The 21,307-nt window shown below is 38.3% G+C and overlaps 2 protein-coding genes across 2 annotated transcripts in view; one reads left to right on the forward strand and one right to left on the reverse strand.

The window, feature by feature from the left end:
• Nucleotides 1–15,424, reverse strand: part of LOC105390455 (gustatory receptor for sugar taste 64e) — a 35,930-nt gene extending 20,506 nt beyond the window's left edge. Inside the window, exon 1 of the mRNA XM_048626132.1 lies at nucleotides 15,292–15,424. The gene's annotated coding sequence lies outside the window, so the exon portion shown is untranslated. The remainder of the gene's footprint in view (nucleotides 1–15,291) is intronic.
• The window catches only part of LOC105390454 (gustatory receptor for sugar taste 64e), a 32,914-nt gene extending 14,984 nt beyond the window's left edge, over nucleotides 1–17,930 (forward strand). Inside the window, exons 4-14 of the mRNA XM_048625696.1 lie at nucleotides 10,081–10,213; nucleotides 10,612–10,730; nucleotides 10,921–11,100; nucleotides 11,245–11,352; nucleotides 11,654–11,805; nucleotides 13,605–13,727; nucleotides 15,298–15,452; nucleotides 15,940–15,984; nucleotides 16,454–16,622; nucleotides 17,277–17,366; nucleotides 17,780–17,930. Coding sequence (XP_048481653.1) covers nucleotides 10,081–10,213; nucleotides 10,612–10,730; nucleotides 10,921–11,100; nucleotides 11,245–11,352; nucleotides 11,654–11,805; nucleotides 13,605–13,727; nucleotides 15,298–15,452; nucleotides 15,940–15,984; nucleotides 16,454–16,622; nucleotides 17,277–17,366; nucleotides 17,780–17,902 — 1,397 coding nt within the window. The 3' untranslated portion in view covers nucleotides 17,903–17,930. The remainder of the gene's footprint in view (nucleotides 1–10,080; nucleotides 10,214–10,611; nucleotides 10,731–10,920; nucleotides 11,101–11,244; nucleotides 11,353–11,653; nucleotides 11,806–13,604; nucleotides 13,728–15,297; nucleotides 15,453–15,939; nucleotides 15,985–16,453; nucleotides 16,623–17,276; nucleotides 17,367–17,779) is intronic.
• The last annotated feature ends 3,377 nt before the right edge of the window (nucleotides 17,931–21,307 follow it).

A 21,307-nucleotide genomic window follows, 5' to 3' on the forward strand; every position in this document is an offset into this window, starting at 1 on the left:
AAATAAAATTAACAAGGATATTAAATTTGACAAGATACTGGTAAATAGAGTTATTAATATATTTTTCGAGTATTTTTGAGAAAATGGATAACAGGGCAATAGGACGATAATATTGTATACATTCTTTATTATTCTTTTTGTGAATGGGGATAATGACAGTGTTTTTGAGTCTCTTTGGAAATACACCCATTGTCATACATAGGTTCATTATGTAGCTTAATGGGAATGATATTGATTCAGCTACGGTTTTTATGACCTTAGTCGTAACTTCATCATGACCTACACTATTAGTGTTCTTTAGCTTTTTTATTATCTTTAAAATGTCAGTGGGGATGGATGGTGGCATGAAAAAAGTTTGATTCACATTGTCTAGTACAGTGTTTTTCAACCTGTGGGTCGCGACCCCCTGGGGGGTCGCGAAGCTTCTGTAGGGGGGTCGCCAAAGGACGAAAAAACTGAGTATACTTTAGTAAAATAACAATAAAGATTCATATTTATTTATTATGTAAGGCTGTTACTATAAAATTACTCTTAATTCAAATTTTCTTACTTTAACAAAAGGATAATTAATCATAAACATTTAAATGTGTTATACAACAAAAAACCTAAGACGCGCGTTAATGTGAAGGTTTTTAATTAATTAATATATCCTATCGCGGATCTGTTTTAGTACAATATAGACCACATCCAGACAGTAGGTCAGATTATACAGAAGACCGAAGAGTATAATCAGCCTCTGTGTCTAGCCTTTGTGGACTATGAAAAAGCCTTCGACTCCATCAAGATCAGTGCAGCGAGCATAGGATTCGATAATATTTTCGAATCTACACGAAGGGTCACTTTTACCAAACGCTAAACGTATTTAAATCAAATTTTAAATTCATTTTGTACTAACTGACAGACGTATGACGGGCTACTAAATACGTTTAGCGTTTGGTAAAATTCCACCTAACATATGGAAAAAACAAAATTGTCACTTTTGGAACCAACTTCGCCTTACATTTTGACATTGACAGTTGACGATACGCAACGTTAACGGAGGATCGAAACTTGTGCTCACGACTCTGTTGCCCGAGCACAGGATTCGAAACCTCCGTTTACGTTGCGTATTAGTTGCGTATCGTCAAATGTCACTGTCAAAATGTAAGGCAAATTTGTTAGTTCCAAAAGTGGCATTTGTTTCTTCCATGTTAGGTGGAATTTCACCAAACGCTAAACGTATTTAGTAGCCTGTCATACGTCTGTCAGTTAGTACAAAATGTATTTAAAATTTGATTTAAATAAGTTTAGCGTTTGGTAAAAGCGACCCTTCGTGTAGATTCGAAAATAGTATCGAATCCTATGCTCGCGCCTCTGGGCAGTTTTGGAATCGTTGCAGAGATGCCAAATCGACTGGCGCTATATCGAGGTGTCTGTACGATGCCGTTACCATGACTGTCCAAGTACAGGACCACACGACCTATCCAAACGCAACAAGGGATGTGATATCTTTGAAACTGTTCACCAATGCATTGGAAGATGTCTTTAAGACGTTTAACTTGTACAGACATGGCATATGTATAAATGGTGAGTACATTTAATATACCTCCGCTTCGCGGAAGACATCGTTATTATGGCAGAATCTCTGCAGGACAAGACGAAAGTCATGTAGGTACAATGCTCATATCAAACCGAAGCCGGTCATCGTTGGTGAGGCAACAATCGAAGTTGTGTAAGAATATGTCTACCTCGGGCAGACTATTCGGCTAGGCAGAAGCAACAAGGAGGCTGCAAGGCGCATCCAACAGGGTTGGGCTGCATTCGGAAAAATTCGTCACATATTCTCCTCGGCTATTCCTCAGAGCCTGAAGACAAAAGTCTTCGACCATTGCGTCCTACCAGTGATGACGTATGGTGCAGAGACGTGCACACTGACGCTAGGACTGGTCCACCGATTTAATGTAGATCAGGATGCTATGGAGAGAGCTATGCTTGGGGTTTCTCTGAAGGATCATATCAGAAATGAGGTTATCCGTCAGAGGACTAAGGTTACCGACATAGCTGAAAAAATATGCAAGCTGAAGTGGCAGTGGGCAGGTCATATCTTCCGAAGAACCGATGACCGTTGGGGTAGACGAGTTCTCGAGTGGAGACCACGAACAGGCAAACGCAGCATGGGAGGCCTTCCTGTCTGGTTCAAAGACGACAACCACAAATATTTTTTTATCGTAAAACCAGGTTGTCCATTTTGTCTTTTACATTTTCATTTCACCCTTAAAGACTTTTATTCAAGATATTTAAATGCTCAAATAAGTTAGAAAGAAAAGATAATTTAAAAATAAATTCCAGGTCCCAATGCTATTAGTCCTAGGAATGTAATTAAATCGGATAAGTAGGTATGTACTTCGAATCCTAATCATGGATACCATAAATACGTAATAAATTGGTATTAGATAAAAACCAAAAGGGTCAAGGGGGTCGCGAAATATTTTATTATACCAGGGGGTCGCATCATGAAAAAGGTTGAAAAACACTGGTCTAGTAGGTTAGGTTTAATGTCATTAGAGGGTAATTTAGGTTCGTCAATAAAATAGTTATTAAAAGCATTAGCAATGTCAGTTGGGTCAGTGATTATATGAGAATGAATGTCAATTTTTGAAATAGGCTCTTTTATGTTATTAAATTTTGAGTTTTTTATTATTTGCCACATAGCTTTGGACTTAGAATCAGCAGTTTCAATGAGATAGCCGTTTTGGGCTCGCTGTGTCAACTGAATTACTTTTTTAAATCTATTTGAATACATCCTAAGTTTATTTTTATTTTCAGTTGTTTTATTATATTGATATATCCTAAGCAATTCTCGTTTCCTTTTACTGCATTTTTTTATACCCTTACTTATCCACTTAGGCGTGTTCCTGAGAGAAACTTTTATTTTTTTCAAAGGGAAACACAGTTTATATAGAAGAGTGAATAGCTCTATAAAGCTAGTGTAGGCAGCGTTTGGATCGTCGCAGTCATAGACCTCAGAAAATGAAATGCTTTCAACATAAGATTTAAATTTTATTAGATTTTCATCACTGTAGTCACGACGTTGAATGAACCAGGATTTTAATGTGTATGACTTTTTGACTGGAAATTTAAGAAGTTGAGCAGTATGATCAGATAGACCGAAGTTAAGTACATCACTCATCATAATCATAATCATCATAATTTATTTCATTTTCATTTACAGAGGTACAGTATATAATATAAAAATTTTAATATTAATTAGGCTATATTGAATGTGGTCTGTATATAGATTCTATTCGCCTCTGTTCCCTACACTAGGTAATCCTGTATTGTAGGGTCACAGCGGTTTACAATGGTGTGACAAGTAACAGTTAACTTTAATTATAAACTGAATTAACTTAAATGATGTTAACATTGATAACTCTAATCATAACATAGCTCTTTTAGGTAAGAGGTAAGTATGTTAAATTTGAATATAAACTTATCATGCGTTTTTTGTGCAAATACACTCATTCATTCATTAATATAATTTAAATAAAAATATGCAATTCAATTTTAGTAATAGACACAAAATTATAAATAATATTAAAAGAGAATAATTTAAATACATGCATTGTTGAGTGGAGAGTAATTATATTATGAGTGTTTGCGTGCGTGTGTGTGTGTTTGTGTGTGTGTGTGTGTGTGTGTGTGTGTGTGTGTGTGTGTGTGTGTGTGTGTGTGTGTGTGTGAGTGTTGTGTGTGTGAGTGTGTGTGTGTGTGTGTGTGTGTGTGTACCTATGCGTGTATTTGTTGTTTTCAAAAATTCTTTATTGGATAAATGATAAATAACAAATATTAAAGTAAAGTAACTTATTCAATTACACTTTTATCTTAAAATTAAGCATACAATACCAGGTAATTACACCTTTAAAAGTTAGTGACATCAAACGTTTTATACAAGTACATTATATTTCTATTTTACACTAAGTACAATAAGTTAAATAACCACGAGATATGAGTTCCTAAGTATGGAAGTTCATTTATGACAAATACCTAAGTATTATGAAGTACGGAAGTAGACAGTTACAAAGAGTAGGCTACCTAAGAAAAAAATACCTAATATTAACAACTTATTATAAAATAAGTGTATAGCAGGTACTTACTTACATAATTATTAGTAAGTAATAATGTTAGTCGAGGGCAGCATGACGCGGTCGCAATAGGCAGCAGTAGGCAGCTAGCGAGACTACCCGCGTTAAGTAAAGGTACCGTGTACCGCAAGCGAGGGATAATGTACAGCGCAGCGCTGTACTTATGGCTGCATATCGAGTGCCGCGTCGCGCCGACCACGAGCGACATACCGGTCAGGCGGGCGTCACACACACAGCGCGTGAGTTGCGTGACGTCAGTCCGGACAGAACAAGTAGTGATGGGGTAATCTGTATGTACCGTATGTGTCGATGAATTTGTCGATACGTGTTTGACCAATCATTGCCACTAATTTGTTAGAATGTGATGGATTATTATCAAAGAATTTGCGTGTTTGTCTCATTACAAAATCACGAAGCAACGGTAGGTTTATTGAAGTATGCAATTCGTGTAAGTTTGTCCGGTAAGGTGTATTGTACGATATTTTAAGTGCTTTGTTTTGAATTACCTGAAGAAATCTATAGTTTGTATCACAGGTGCTATTCCATACAGGCGCCGCGTATGTGATACATGGTCGTACCAGGGTGGTATAAATTCTGAGCTTAGTGTGTGAGCTTAAGTTGCTATGTCGGTTTAGTATCGGATTAAGAGAGTTAAGAGCTACTATACCTTTACGGCGAATATTGGATATATGTTTAGACCAGTTTAATTTTTTGTCCAGTGTAACACCGAGATACCGCACAGACTTGGCCCACGGTATTGTATGGCCACCGATTTTAAGTTTGGATTTGGGTTCGTTCCTATGGCGGGAGAATAATATGGCTTCTGTTTTACCTTCATTCAATTTTAACTTCCATTTGGTAAAATAAGAATGGAGGTTTTCCAGTGACAATTGTAGGCGGCTAACTATGAGATCGACGTCATTTGATGATGTAAACGAAGCGGTGTCGTCGGCGAAACAGGCTAGGCTTGTTCGGGGTTGTACTGGAATGTCGTTGACATAGAGTAAAAACAAGTAAGGCCCAAGAATTGAGCCTTGTGGCACACCGGCGGGCATAGAGCGAAGCCTTGACTTAGCTCGATCGCCAATATGGACTGAAAAATAACGATTTTTGAGGTAAGATCCAATAAGTTTCACTAAATTTATTGGAACTTGACATTTTAATAGTTTATAGATTAGGCCATCGTGCCAGACCGTGTCGAAGGCCTTTTCAATGTCAACCAATATCATACCAGTCGACTCTTTCAGGTTTAAACGGTGGGAGATATGTTCCGCTACTCTAGCAAGTTGCTGTGTTGTTGAATGTGAATCTCTAAAACCAAATTGTTCCGACTTCAACAGATGTTTGGTGGATTTCTTTAGGCGAGTGTATATAATTGACTCAAACAATTTTCCGAGGGCAGGTAAAAGGCTAATGGGCCGGTAGCTACTAGGGATAGATTCATCTTTACCGGACTTCTTTATGGCAATGACTTTTGCAAACTTCCAGATTTTGGGAAAGTAGTTTAGAAAAATACAGCCATTAATTATTTTAGTAAGATATACTACTGCTTTCTGAGATAGGTTCTTGAGGAGAGTATTGTGAATATTGTCTTCACCTGGAGATTTGCGACATTTGAGCTTTCTCAGTGAACGCCATATTTCCCTAGGTCTGGTCGGGTTTTCTAGCTTGTTAGACACTGTTGTTGTATCAAGAGTAGTTAGGGCTGATTGGATATCGGCTAGCATCTCATCGTCGTTCCATTTGTTTGTGAGGCACATGTTGCTGTGAAAAGCGTCAGCTAGAGCTTCCGATTGGTCATCAGGGCTATGCGTGTATGGCTCGTGTTAGTAACTTGTTTTAAGGAATTCCTCTGTCTCTAGGTAGTTCTTTTCTGAAAGGAAGTTGTGGATTTGTTTGGCACAATGGGTACGTGTTAGATTTAATAGATTTAATGTTTTACTCAGTTGGTTGTAAATGAAAGGTCCTAGGAAGGAGTGTTTTTTTTGGACAAAAACAGTGTGAGTCGATGGCATTATAAAGATACGATCTGTTCTTCTTTGAGTATTCATTTTAACTTTTATTTCATCAAGGTTAATGGTACAGTGTTGTTTTATTATTAAATGTTTTATATGTATATAGTTGGCGAACTGATAACACTGAGCAGTCATTGTATAGCTGAGTTGTGGCGTAACGTCTGGGTTTAAAAAACATCACTTTTAGAAGGAGGCGCTGAGCGCGCTCCAGCGGGAGCATATGCGTCTGAGCTGCGGCACCCCATGCTGTGATGCAGTAGCCAAGTATGGACTGGGCGAGAGCGTAGTAGACCATCATTAATACATCACGATCTGCCACATGCCTGAGCTTTTTAAAGATGCGGATCAATTTGCGAGTTCTACCACAGAGGATTCGGATATGCTCAGACCAATTAAGTTTTTCATCGATGATGACACCAAGATATTTTATTGAAGATTTCCGCTCTAATACAGGGCAACTACAGCTCAGTGTGTTACTGCACCCGTGCAACACCAGGTCTAGGTTACTTGATGGGAGCGAACGTGCAGTGATTGCAAAGGTGATGTATTTTGTCTTAGTTGTGTTTGCAGTCAGTAAGTTATCTTGGAGCCAAGCAGAAACTTTTCGCAAACCTTCGTTAGAGTGTTGCTGAACATCTGCCCAAGATGGCCCATGAAACAAGAGAACTGTGTCGTCAGCAAAGGTAATTACTTGGCCATTTGTGATGGTCATCTTACACAGTTCATTAATGTACACGAGGAACAGTGTGGGGCCCAGTATACTTCCCTGTGGCACTCCAAAATTACACTATTATTACATTATTACAGCCATTGGCATTGTGAGCAAAATTATCGAGGCACGTTTTACTGATGAGTCTAGTTGGTTCTCTTATTTCTAGTTTTCAATTAAATCTTAAGGGTCGGCAATAGGCAATCGAGGGTTGGCATTGTCATAGAATTATGTAGTAAATGATGCTCTACAGCCTTGAAAAAAATCACACCGGTAGTCGAAGAGTCTAGCTAGGTGCTGAATCATTCGAATTTAAGTAAAAGCTTATGGATAACTGTAAATTAAATTCAGAATATGACGAAAAACCAGTAAATGACACTCCCGTATTGTAACAACTGTGTCGTAATCATCGAGAATTTTCATATGATTTTTATCATATTATAAAGTTAAAGGCTTGGACTAGGCGCTAAATACCTTGTTTTTTAATAAACACACACTTATTTTGTGTAAATTAATCCCAAACTTGAGCAATTTTTTTCCCTCAAAACTTCATACAAATATCTATGGCGGTTTTCTGTGTTATAAAATCATAAACACAAGTGACGTTTGACTCAGTTGGCCGCTGGCCTCCAAAGAAGGGTCACGTCGGTTTAGGCAGCACTGACAGCTCGCGATCTTATCGTGTACAGATACAAAATCACTGCACATTGGTTGTCATTGCACTTTTTCAACTTTTATGACACCAACATAATTTGATTTGAAATTGAGGAAGCATAATTCTTCCAGTATATTCAATGCATTAAATTAAATTAGATAGTGTGCAATATTCTCGTGACATTACAGTCTCGTAAAGGTCTGATGAGGAGCAGGAATATAGCGAATGGATCTAAGTGATGACAATACGCACGAACATTAGGTTAGGGATCAAAAATACAGTCTCTTGGTGCTGGTTGAGGTATGATCTCGTGAGGATCTGATGAGGGCAGTAACATGGTGGTGGCTCAATTTTATTTCAAAGATGTTAATAGCTAAAAGCATCGAGTTTGGGCTATTAAGTATGTTTTTCAGAGAGAGAGAAAGAGATTTTATTTTTCCTCTGGATGTGTTAGGTTTACTGGGTTTACTAAGTTCATTCTGTTAATGGCATCAAGTTGTTATGTGTTCATAAGTAATAATAATTTTTTAACAAAATGCTGTTGGTTCTCCACGAAAATTTAAAAATTAAAATAAAATAAATAAAAATAAATTCGTAACGTAAAATTGTCAATGACGGAATTTCTTCTATAGACAGTAGCCACAAAAAAACAAACGATAGATGGCGTGATTTGAAGATAAAGATACATTTATTCGACACATAGACAGCAACAACAAAAAAAATACAGATTTAAAGAAAACAAACACATACTTATACAAAACATCAAAGAAAAAAACAGGATACACATCAAAATAACTGGAAAAAATATAAGCCCCAATTTACTTGTGTGGGACAGGGAGTACCATAATATTTTTTTTGGGTTACTCCCCATCTATGCGAAATATCAGCTTGATATCTTTACCCGTTTCTGAGAAAAAGGGCGGTGACAGACGGACAACAAAGAGATCCTATAACGGTTGCTTTTTTTCTTTTGACGTTCGAAACCCTAAAATTAAGTAAAAATATTATGCTGCTACCAAAAAATGTACTTACAGGTATTGAAAAAGTGGTATATAGTACTAAACAAATTATAAACAAACAAAAAACCCCGACTGCACGCTAAAAATATGAAAACAAGTCCCAATGTTAATGGAAAGTATCGTAGGCGGGGACCAGCAGAGGGTTCACCATTTAGCTGAATGTTACTTAGAAAACGGCCTTGAGTGGCGGTCAAGTTGGTCCCCGCCTGCGATACTTTCCATTAACATTGGGACTTGTTTTCATGTTTTTAGCGTACAGTCGGGTTTTTCGTTTGTTTATAATTGTATTTTTTTATTTGTAACTTTTTAGTTGTTTTTATTTTATGAAATTTTACGTCAGTAGTTCATGATCATTTTTTATTTCAATAATTTTGGTGTTGTTATTTAAATACCTTCAATATGCATATTTTTATAATGTGAAAATCAAGCCCTTTCATTTGAGTTACACGGCAAAGTTGAATTATTATTTTTTCGATCATCACGTTATGTCCTCTAGACGGCGCTATGTTCATTTTAATGGAACGTCACATAGCCTATAACCATCGCGCCATCAATACGCTTCTAACAATACCTCATACATCAAAATCTATCAAGCCGTTTAGGCTACAGGAGGGAACAAAGAAACAGACAAACATAAATACATACAATCAAAAAACATTACCCTCCTCTTTCGGCAGTCCGGTAAAAAGGAGCAAGACAGGGGGTCATTTTGAACTTTTGCTCTGCGAGTTTTGGAAATTAACTTTGTAGGACATATGACTTTTTACCATGGAAAACGAATATTTTTTTTCGCGAATTTGCAAATCTCGTAGAACAAAAGTTGTTCAGAATGACCCCTTGAGTCATCCCCTTTTGGCTTAGTATAGCCCTTTTGCGACACTATGTATTTACTTTGCTTTGTCGTCGGGGTTCAGTTGGCTGGAGAATGCCCGAAACTTATTATCTACACTTTAATACTTGTAGTTACCTTTCTACAAGTAAATACCACATTTGTTTGAGAAAGCTAATCGGGTTCCGAGTATAGAGTAAAGTGGCACCCCTATTAATTTCTACTCTTTCCTGGTGCCTACCAGTGTAAGTAAGAATTATACTTACTTACCCTAAAATCACCCAAAATGTACTTGAACATAATTGTCAATAAAGTTGGCGAGTAAAAGTTTATCGACCCACTGTGCAAACTTACATGTGTGCGTGTCACTGCGTGTGCTGTGTGAAGAGCATTGAAAACCCAAAATTGGCGCGGCACGTCACCCTGTACGGGCCCTTAATAGTAAATTTTCAAAATATTTAGATTGATTATCATTACTTAATATGTCTATGTTAAAATCGCCGCACATTATAATTTTTTTATTGGACCTAGTCAGTTTTAACAGTAAAATTTCTAGTTTTTCATAAAATTCTGTCAATTTCGCTATATTTTTTGTGGGTGTTCTGTACAAGCATATGATAATGATTTTGTGTTGTGATGCATGCAGATAGCAGTAACAATGTTTTTTGTCTCTCTATCAGTGCTGATAAACCCACTAATGACACCTTCCTCTTTCGCTTCCTGGTCCCATAGAGCGGGTGGCGGCGCGGGCGGCGGGGCGCGGGGCGTCGTTCCAGGAGAGCCTGCGCGTGGTGCTCGCCATCGGGCAGCTGTTCGCCGTCATGCCCATCTACGGGGTCTCAAGCCGACACTCCGAGGAGGTCAAGTTAGTAGAACACTGTTATGGCCTGTTTCAAAATGTTTGACTAATGGCTACCTGTGGGATAAAAGGCAAGGGCCCAACGGCCATACGGCCATACGGCCATTTATACCATCATCATCATCATCATCATCACGACCCATCACGTCCCCACTGTTGGGGCACGGATCTCCTTCCAATGAAGGAAGGGTCCTAGTTCACCTCGTGGGCCTAGTGCAGTTAGGTGGACTCCTACACAAACAAGCTTTTGCTGAGAGAGTTGTCGGCCATTAGTTGACAGTCAGATGTTTTCTGAGATCTCTGATGACCTATGGTTATACGACCTTCTACACCATAAAAAAGTATGAAACACCTAAAAGCTAAGCTATGGGATTTCACAAATAACAAAGCTGTTATTTTCGTAGGTTCGTGAAGGTGTCGTGGAAGTGCGTGTACACTGCTCTCATGCTGAGCGGGCAGCTCTTCATGACGCTCACCTGCGTCATCGAGGTGTTCTACGCAGACGACGTCATGCAGTCTATCAGTACGTTTAGTTTAGTTAACAAATCGTTGTTTTTAATACAAATTATGCACGTATGAAAATGTATAACAAAGTCTGTACCTCCTCAATTTTTCCCTGTCTTTGTTAAGATTTTAACAATTATAATACTCACTCACAAAGTGTGACTGAAACTTTTTCATTTCCCCTCAGTGTTTTCGTGTATTTATTCCAGCGTCAACAGTTTTCTACGGCACAGCATGCCTCACAATGGTGGCGTTCGCGCAGACGGCGCGGCGCTGGCCGGCGCTGCTGCGGTTCATCGGCCGGGTGGAGGAGGTGGACCCCGCGTCCGACGGCAGACTCGTCTGGCGGTGCAACGTCACTTGCGTCATTATACTGTCGATGTCGTTCTGTAAGTAATCTACTTCAGCGTCAACAGTGTTCATCGGCCGGGTGGAGGAGGTGGATCCCGCGTCCGACGGCAGACTCGTCTGGCGGTGCAACGTCACTTGCGTTATTATACTGTCGATGTCGTTCTGTAAGTAATCTACTTCAGCGTCAACAGTGTTCATCGGCCGGGTGGAGGAGGTGGATCCCGCGTCCGACGGCAGACTCGTCTGGCGGTGCAACGTCACTTGCGTTATAATACTGTCGATGTCGTTCTGTAAGTAATTACAGTTCAGCGTCAACGGTGTTCTACGGCACGGTGTGTCTCACGATGGCGGCGTTATTGCTTAGTCAACGTTTTGTGTAATTTTCTGGCGAGAGATAAGATCATGATGTAGTTCTTTCATGGCTAGACAGCAATAATTATAAATATACCTACAAAACCACTCCCAATGTTTCTGGATAGCGCCAAACACAGAACAACGCGGACTCGAGTGTCTCCTTCTCCTAGATATTCATACTCTTTAATAGTGCCACATAAGCAAAGCTATAACTCTTTCTCTATTATTCTATTCCAGTGGAGCACCTGCTGTCTATCTTATCGGACGTGTACTGGGCCAACGCGTGCTCGCCGTCACCGGTGGACACGCAGGAGGAGTTCTATCGGCTGCTCTACCCGTGGATCTTCCGGTCTCTGCCGTATAACCCGCTGCTGGCCGTCATGTGCCAGGTATGAGGATATTACCTAAACATCGTTAAAACCGAAACCGAACCCGATTAAACACTAAAAGTAATATAACTTTTGAACGGCTAAGCTGATTTTGGACAAAATGTGGCTAAGAACACCCGGGATAACATTACCTTTGGCACAAAAAACAACAAATCGAAAATAAGCTTAGCAGTTTGTGAGCTACGCTACCACAGACAGATACTTTAAACTTATAACACGCCATATTTTTGGTTGAGGTTTAAAAATAATACATGCTTAGATTCAACGCATAATGGTCCGCCTCAGAGGCTCAATGTGGAAAATTTGGTCGCCACTACGATTCTCGAAAAATGGCCCAAAATGGCCACACAGATATTGCCAATAGCAGCTCAAGAGACGACAGGGATGTCCGTCCGCGCAACGTTGCATTTATTCATGTATCTGCTGTTATGTTGAAAGTACCGTACGTACGTAACTGAGAGAAATGTCTGTAAGGAAATTTATGAACTTAGAATCGATACTTACCTGTCTGAGGTCGTCACTCTGCCTGGCTAAACGTTGAAGTCGTTGAATCAAACATAACAACTCACATATTAATAATACAGGGTGACTTTTTAGTCAGTAACGAAATTGTAATATAACATTCCTTGGTTAAAAATATAACTTACGTGTATTTTCTTTCAGTACCTTTCAGTACTAAAATTATAAGATATTGGCACACAAAGTTTTCTCCAGAAAACCAAGACTCATGGTCACCGTGCGCGAGTAGCGCGAGTAGCACGTCTGGCCACGCCCACTTGCCCGCGAATCCTAACTAAGCGAAAGTAATTGTGTCTGTCTGTCTGTTACTCTTTCACGCCCAAAACTACTGAACGGATTTGAATGAAATTTGGTATACAGATGGTCTCGTCCTTGAAAAAGAACATAGGCTTTTTATCGCGGAATTCCCACACGAAAACTATTTAAGGCGAAGCCAAGCTCGCGGGAACAGCTAGTTTCAAATAAATTCATAAGTTGCTCAATGATTTTCCCCATACTTTCAAGGGGTTAGAGTTAGAACCGTCAAATTGCAATAAAAAATCCAAATCCAAGGGGACCTTACCGCAACACCGTAATTAGCACACACTTCCTCAATCACTGTAAGTGATGAACAATTGATGAAGTATCAAATTGTTCGAAGTGGAGTCCCTTCTACACATCTACACAAAGTCTGGCACGTCACAACACTTTCAACTCATTGTATTTTAATTTATTTAACACCACAATGTAATTTTTCACTTCCTCGAAAGCGACAATTATCTTATTTCTGAGGTCTGCGAGATTTTGGGACTCATCGACATACCTACTCCTACTCTTGGTTAGAATACATTTAGCACACACACACAAACACAACACAAGTCGGCCCGGGGCCGGGGTGCGCGCGCGTCGAAAGAAAAAGGGTTTTTGAGTAAACAGAGACACGTGTGACGCGGCGGTGCGCAGGCGACTGACGTCAGATCGATGACGCATTACCCATTAGCGGCGGCATCCTTTGCAAAATGAAGCTCCGCCCCTTTCTCACGCTAAACGAGAGTTTATTGGTTTATGGCGGCAATAAGGTCTAATTTCGGCTTTGTTTGTTTCGTGAGAAACCTATCGCTTTTAACATTTATTGCTCAGTGACTCAGTGACCATATTTTACCAATATTTCGGGATACAAAAAAAATAAATCATGAAAAATTTACCTACTAATTTTTTCATTGAAATCGACTCTATTGTACATACCTAACTCATGGAAAAAATTTCGTTAGTGACTAAAAAGTCACCCTGTATATTTTCAGATATTTCACATTCAAGCGACGTTCACGTGGAATTTTTCCGACCTGTTTGTGATCTGCATCAGCTACTACCTCATCCGCAGGCTACAGTTGGTCAACAAGAAGCTGCACGCCATTTGTGGAAAGGTACCGTACAGCAATTTCCAACGACGAATTTCTTATAAAATCACCTAGATAAATCAGATATAAAACACTCACGAGCAATGAAAAAGTTTCCCCTATCTTTGCTGTTTCATATGTCAAGGGAACTTTTTCATTGCTCGTGAGTGTATTTACCCAGATATCTTTACTAAAATATTATCTTGAACAGACGACCGAATGGCGTAGTGGTTAGTGAGACGACCGAATGGCGTAGTGGTTAGTGACCTGACTACTGAGCCGATGGTCCCGGGTTCGATTCCCGGCTGGGGCAGATATTTGTTTAAACACAGATATTTGTTCTCGGGTCTTGGATGTGCCCGAAAAATGGCAATAGGCCCGCCCCCTATTACATTGGGACTAACATAACACTCTGGCGAAAAGTGGGTGCAGCGATGCACCTCTGCCTACCCCGCAAGGGAGTACATTAGTACAAGGCGTGAGTGCGTGTTTTTTTTTTTTTTTTTTTATCTTGAACAGTACATATTGAAATTAATAGAAGTGGTCTAATTCTTTCACACTTAGAACCTTGTACTACATTTCACCGGCTAATTGCTCATTAGCGCGAACGCCATAACTCTATGAACTTGAGTGTCGTGCTACTTGCACTGAATAATCCGCCTTCCATTAAATCAAGCTTCTGCAAGTAAATGTGGTAGTTGGATTGGGCGATTTAAATACGTTGTAGATAATACGTAGAATAACTTAAGCAGAAAGTTGTAGGTAAAATAGTAAACGAAAGGTTGAAAATAGTCGGATCGTGCTTGGTTTTTTTTTTTGTAAGTGCGAATCAGGCCCAGGTAAAATTAGGCGGCGAATTTTGCCAGAAGCATAATGTTGGCTAGCTAACATTTATCAAGAATTTAGCAAAAACAACTCTATTGTTTCAGCACAGAAATGTACCTCTGGTCATCTCAAGAGTAAAAGTCAAACATCTTATGGCTTTGAAATTCAATATCCGTACAAGAACCCACTTTTGGCTCCCTTACAGTAAGATTGCTTCTCAATAGCAGCAGCCATTTTAAAAAGCGTTCATTCTTTAGTTACGCAACAGTGGACCCATTAGCAGAGCACACAGCGAGTCGACAATAATTGGTTTACTGTATCGAGAAAATCGTTCGTTTCGATACTATTGTATAACTCGGAAGAGAAGCACTTCCTGCCAATTTTCTCTTCTAATAGGATTTAATGCGAATCGTTCCTTTCTAAATACAAACTAGTTTTTATATAACTAATGCCTACCCGGATAGGTGCGATGAAAATTGTGCTACATACTTTAATAAGCTATAACTTTAAGAAGCTATTTATGTTATTGGCCAGACTTTGTCATGGCGAAGAGCTCTTCTCATAAGTTAGGCTCATCACTTCATGCAGAAATAAAGTTTACCAGCGTACTTCTTGAAGCCATCAACGATGTAAGAAATCAAGGGTTGGCTGGAAGAATTTACTTTTTGGCAATAAGCCCGCCTTTGTGTAGGTACTTACTATTTCTAACTTTGTATTTCCTAACTATTTTTGTTATCCAATAAAGTGTGTATAAGTGCAGACTCACTTGCAGAAGTACGGGGAGGGTTTCTGGCGGGCCACGCGCGAGCAGTACGGGCGCGCCACGCAGCTAGTGCGCCGCGTGGACCGCGTCATCAGCGGCGTCGTCTTCATCAGCTTCGCCAACAACCTGTTCTTCATCTGCCTTCAACTGTTTCATACGTTGGAGTGAGTATTGTGACCTTTGCGATATTAGGCAAACCGAAAGAAGTGTCTCCGAGTGACGTATCATAGCTAACATACGAGTACTTCCGGACAAGGAATATAGGACTTGTATAACGAGAAGTTTCCAGCGCATCCAACCACTAGTCCAGGCATCAGCTGGCAACATATGAGATTGTTTAATTCTTTCAGCACAGTAATAAAAGGTAGTCGAGCTCTAGTGTATTTTATTGACAAGCTAAGAAGAAGAGCGTGATGCCAATTTCTTTTGCTTTGTTACATAATTGATACCTGAAAAATTTATTGGTTATTGTTACCCCTATACAACGTCGTCCACTCTCAGCAACTACTCTTGTGTTTAACCTTCTCCTCCACAAGGGGTTTTATGTTTCCATATGAAATCGTTTTATTGGTTTACGGTTCAAAAATGCAAGCCACCAATTCAATAACTTTACTTTACTGACCATATAACTGTTTTATTTACGCATTTTAGAACCGGGAAGCGGGGAAAATCGGTATGTTTGCATCCAGTGCCTGAGTAAGTACCGAACTATCAAAGCAAATAAAGATTTTATTTATTAATACCTGGGAGCCAATTCTCAGCAGAAATTATTGTATTGAAGAATAACCTCTATATATTTAAGTGTACTGACAGACCATTGAAAAGCTTTTTCATAGCCGTACTTATCGCTGAGAATTGCCCCCGTGGAAATGCCTGCATTCGTCGCAATTACCCGTTAAAACCATTAAGCTACGGGATTTCACATTTCACACATAGTATTGGTATAGCAGGTGGACCTGCTCTGAAATAAATATTGCTGTGTGATCGATTTATTCCTCTCATAATCCTAATCTCTGCGTAAACTTAGTTTTTAAATTTAAGCAAAGAACCTGATAATATTTATGGCTACGCTGGTCCATAGCGGTCCATACTTAAAACTTTTTTCTATCCATACTAAACTACGTAAGTACGTTTGAATGTACCTAAATTTTCTAATGTTTTCCAGAGTACAGCCAGTAGCCGGCTTCATCACCACTCTCTACTTCTCGTTCTCGCTCGTCTACCTTCTCACTCGCTCGGTGTCGATGTCTCTGATCGCGGCGCAGGTTCACACCGCGTCCACCGTGCCCGCTCCCGTGCTCTACAACGTGTCGTCTTCTGAGTACTGTGAGGAGGTCAGTAGAATATACTGGCTGGTGATATAATGGGTGTAGAAGACAGTGAAACAAATTGGTAAAATTTATCAACTTTTCACAAGAAAGGGCCAAGGGCTTTGGAAAAGCTCTTATTTCGATTGTGCATTTTCGCGCGTATGTTTCTTGAGGAAAGCTCTCCAGTTTTACCAGTAATTACATCATGTTGCTTAACATTTCAGGGACATGAAGTTGAAGTGTTTCCCTCACAATGTTTTAAATTTCAATATATATGGCTCTGAAATTATAAGTCACTTGACCTATTGGTAAAAACTAGAGCAACTGCACTATTCACAGTGGACGATGCACATTTAGAAATCGCAGTGAACGAATACTAATAATATTCTGTAAATAAAGTGTCTAAGGCGGACCCTAGAGCTACAATAACATTGTGCAATAAGATTTAATTGCGTTTTGAATTTGTTTGCGCAATCTTCAATATTAACCATATACAATGAATTATACTGCACAATTTTCAATGTTGCGCAATATAATTGATCGTCTAGGGGGCGCCTAACAGACGCTCTGCACAGCTTTAATTCGCTTTATCTAGGAGCGTCTAACTGAACACTTCAGTGATCCTCCACAAGTGAAGTGTGCTTGAGTGAGTAATAAGTGAGTCATTATAAACCGCAGGTGCAAAGGTTCGTCTCGCAAGTGAACGGAGAGAAAGTGGCGTTGAGTGGCCTCCAGTTCTTCAGTGTGACGCGAGGCTTGCTACTTACTGTAAGTTTCATGAACAGACCTATTTTTGGTCCACCCATGATCAAGCTAATAAGCTTGCAATAGCATGATAGTGTTACTGGTATATCCACTTCTGGGTTTAAACCCGGTTATATTATCCCCTACTTTATAAATACCTCTTCACGTTAAAACGGCAGAACAGATTTTAATGACATTTGGTATGAAGTTAGCTGACACCCTGGATTCACACATATGCTACTTTTTATCCCGGAATTCCTATGGGAAAACTTTTTAAGGCGAAGCGAAGCTCGCGGTAACATTTAGTATTTACATAATTATAAACCCACCTCTTAAATCACTTTTAAAGATCTAAGCATAAGATACACACACAGAGATGCGGGAAGTGACTTTGCTCTTTACTATGTAGTCATTAATCCTGTCTGTTTTTCTTTCAGGTGGCTGGCACTATAGTAACGTACGAACTAGTGATGTTCCAAATAAACTCTCCGGGGTCACGGAACTACGTCACTCCTGATCCCTCAATAGTGACGAACATCTCTAGCGTTTTCTCGACTTAGCTATATACATAGCTATATATTATTTATAATCAAAGTGGTCTCAACTGTATTCTAATAAAAAGCAAGTATTCACATTTACATTAGGTACATAGGTACCCTAAGTAAATATATTTTCGCGAAAATGTATACATACACCTAAATTTCTTAGGTGCATACATACAAAACAGTATGGAAAGGCTACTGTAAGTTTCAAGTAATAGTAGTGTGAAGATTGGAGATTTGTTGTTGATGTTAAATGCAGTACCTACCTACATACCACATGTTGGTTGGTAGTATATTCTCGTTTGTAATAAAATTTTCACGAATAAAAATTCAACAGCATTTTCATGAATATTTTTTTTATTAGGTACCTATGTATTTTTTGAGTTTGAAAGCAAACCAAAAATTTTACAATTACATACGTAATTATTTCTTAGCACAAAATTAATTATTAAGATTTACCTGGTCTCTATAGATCCTACCTACATACTAAAACACAGAAAGTAATATGCGATTGTCAAATTAATAATTCATGTTCAAACATGGCAGCTAACAGATGATCATCCTAATTGCATTTGTGTATCATCGTTGCGACTCGTATTAACTCTGATCTAGAGCCAATATGCATAATGAATCACTCATTTGATTATGGAATAATTAGCGCAAACTTGTTATGCCAAAATCATCCATGTTAACATATCATTTAAGCCAAATACCTATGTAAGCATTTATTTTAGGTTACAAAATAACGTTTGGTAATGTATTCGTTTAGCAACTAAATTAATATTTACTAGTTACTGAACCAAATAAATATCATAATAATCGATGTCGGTTTAATTTGATTATTCAAATGAATCATTAATTGAAAGATCGCAAAGCAAGTCCTATTTGCATAAAGTTAGCACATCGTAGCCCCGAGTCATTCAAAAGTAGACTAAATGTGGGTGGCATATTTTATATCTGATTAAAACCAATAAGTCGGAGTCCGTAAAGTCGCTTTTAGAATGAAGATAGAGTTGTTAGAAGTTTAATCAATATTCAAGGAAGACGGTTTCAATTTCAATATTTTGAAAGGATTTCCGTGAATAAGATTGACGGTCGCCTCAATTGATTTTAGTTGTAGATACCCACAATTTCATTCAAAAATTAAATTGAATGGTTTTTATTTTCATTTCTTTTGTACACTTCTTTAATGTAATGAAATCTCAGGGGACATGTAATTTAATTATTATTTTTTTTTAAAGTTTTTGTTGGATTAGTTTTTTTTGCAAGATTGGATTATAAATACTGAAATATTTTAGAAAAATCAGAACTTTAGGATAACAGATGCAATGCAATTTATGATTTTGTCTAATGGAATATCTTAGTCCAGTCCTAATCTAAAATTCGAATCTACACCGTTTTATACCTGAAGATTCAATTTGACAAGAATTTTTGTTGGGACAAGGGATGAATCTAAATGTTTGCGAAGTAGGTACGTATGTAGGTAGTAGTTTCAAGTAACCTTTGATATGCTAATGGTACATTATTTTTCATGAGCACAAAGTGATTTTTACCCAGTTTTCGCTGTCAGAAATTCCATACATTTATAACCTGTCGTCGCTCAGATGCTATTGCAGTGCTTTACTTGTTTTATATCGGCCTTTCTTCTATTGATTTTCAAGTAATGTTAATTGTATGTAAGAGAAAGAGACGCTGGTATATTTGTATGAAAAAAGGAAAAGACAGTTTTAAAATATTTTAAAAAATACTTACAGATGCATTGAGAGCTCTTTTTTGTGTCGCGGTTAAAGAGTCGATCTCTTGTAGTCCCACAGTTAACTCTACTGCACCATATTTGGTTGATGCAATACAGAGTCATGGTTCAAGATGTCAATAGGTACCTAAATATATTCAATTTTACTGTGTATGAAAGGATTTCCAAGTCGAAGCTTCCATTCGGCAAGTCATTAGGCATGCACCGTTGGACTTCGTAATAGCTCGAGTCCCGCTCGGGACGATGGAACTTGGCCTACAGAGATATTTATTTACCTGACCCGATTTTCCGCTTTCCTTTGAAAACAAGTAAGTTAAACTTGAGTTATAATATTTATGTATAACTCTTTTGAAAGTTTGAGCGTTTTATCATATTTATATTGATAACATTAAAATTATAAAGTAAAATTGGAATTTTAAAGGTGTAAATTTATCAATTTTGTAAGTACGTGATCTTTTTACCAGTCGAGTACCGAGGTACTGAATTTTCATTTTGAATTTAAAAGGTAAAGCCCTATGGGAATAAACTGAAGGTATAATCCTGTGGTAATTAATACGTGCCCTTTAAATTATGCCTCATCTTAGCTTATGTTGATTACAGGTAGGGAATAATATCAGAATGTAGTATTTCAATAAAAAGTACACTGTTATTATCAGTGATTGTACTAAAAACAGTTTGTATAATATTAAACAATATTTCTAATTACCAATTAATTCTAAAATATTGGTCATACATACCTATATACGTAATGCAAAGGTTATGAATAAGTATATTGGACGGATTCGGTTATTGTTTGTTTACATATTGCATTATTTTCTATATTTGTTGTTGTCGATGTCAGTGTGTCAAATAAAATGTTTCTTTATACACAGCAAGACAAAAAAAATCGTCGCGCTTGTTGACATCTCTCAGCAAACCAGAAGGGCTAGCACGGGCGCATTTAAGATGTGACAAGAGTTTTGCATCGCGCTCACTCACATCGTGCAGCTTCAAGAGCGAGCGCGACGCAGAACTCTTGTCACGTCTTAAAAGCGCCCCGTGCTACAGGGCCAGTATGAAAGATTTCCAGTTCACATCATGTTCAAGAGGCATTGCTTAAACTCAACGAGAAACGGTTCAACGCCCGCGCGTTTTTCTGGCTCTCCAACAGCCGAGAATATACGAACTTACTTATGTACAGGTATACTCGTAATAAGATTCTGTTGAAATATAGCTCAATACACCTATTCTTTATGTTGAATAAACCGAAGTTGCTAAATAAATGAAATTAATATTGCACTTTTTTTACGAAACGGGCCCTTATTACCTATAGGCAAAGTACCCCCCTTTTGTTCTATACAGATTTTAAAAAATATTAACTCATTAGTCTCATTTCTGATGAAATATATTATGACAGTTTTAGTTAAAGTTATATCGTATCTTTGCAGCTGCTACGCCGCGTCGTAGCACTCAGAACCCGTAGCTGCTACGCCGTAGTCATCGTAGCAAAATATTTATGACGATTTTTTTTCATGCTTTGTTATTTTGATTGAACCTAAGAAAACCTCCTAACATAGCAAATTATTATAACTATTAATAGATGAATATTTAGAATAGAACAGAATACTAAATTTTATTAAACACCTCTTATATAATACTAATAGCCAAAAGTAAATATAAAGATGAAGAAA

This window comes from Plutella xylostella, chromosome 15 (assembly GCF_932276165.1).
Source record: "Plutella xylostella chromosome 15, ilPluXylo3.1, whole genome shotgun sequence".
In the NCBI taxonomy this organism is placed as follows: Eukaryota; Metazoa; Arthropoda; class Insecta; order Lepidoptera; family Plutellidae; genus Plutella; species Plutella xylostella.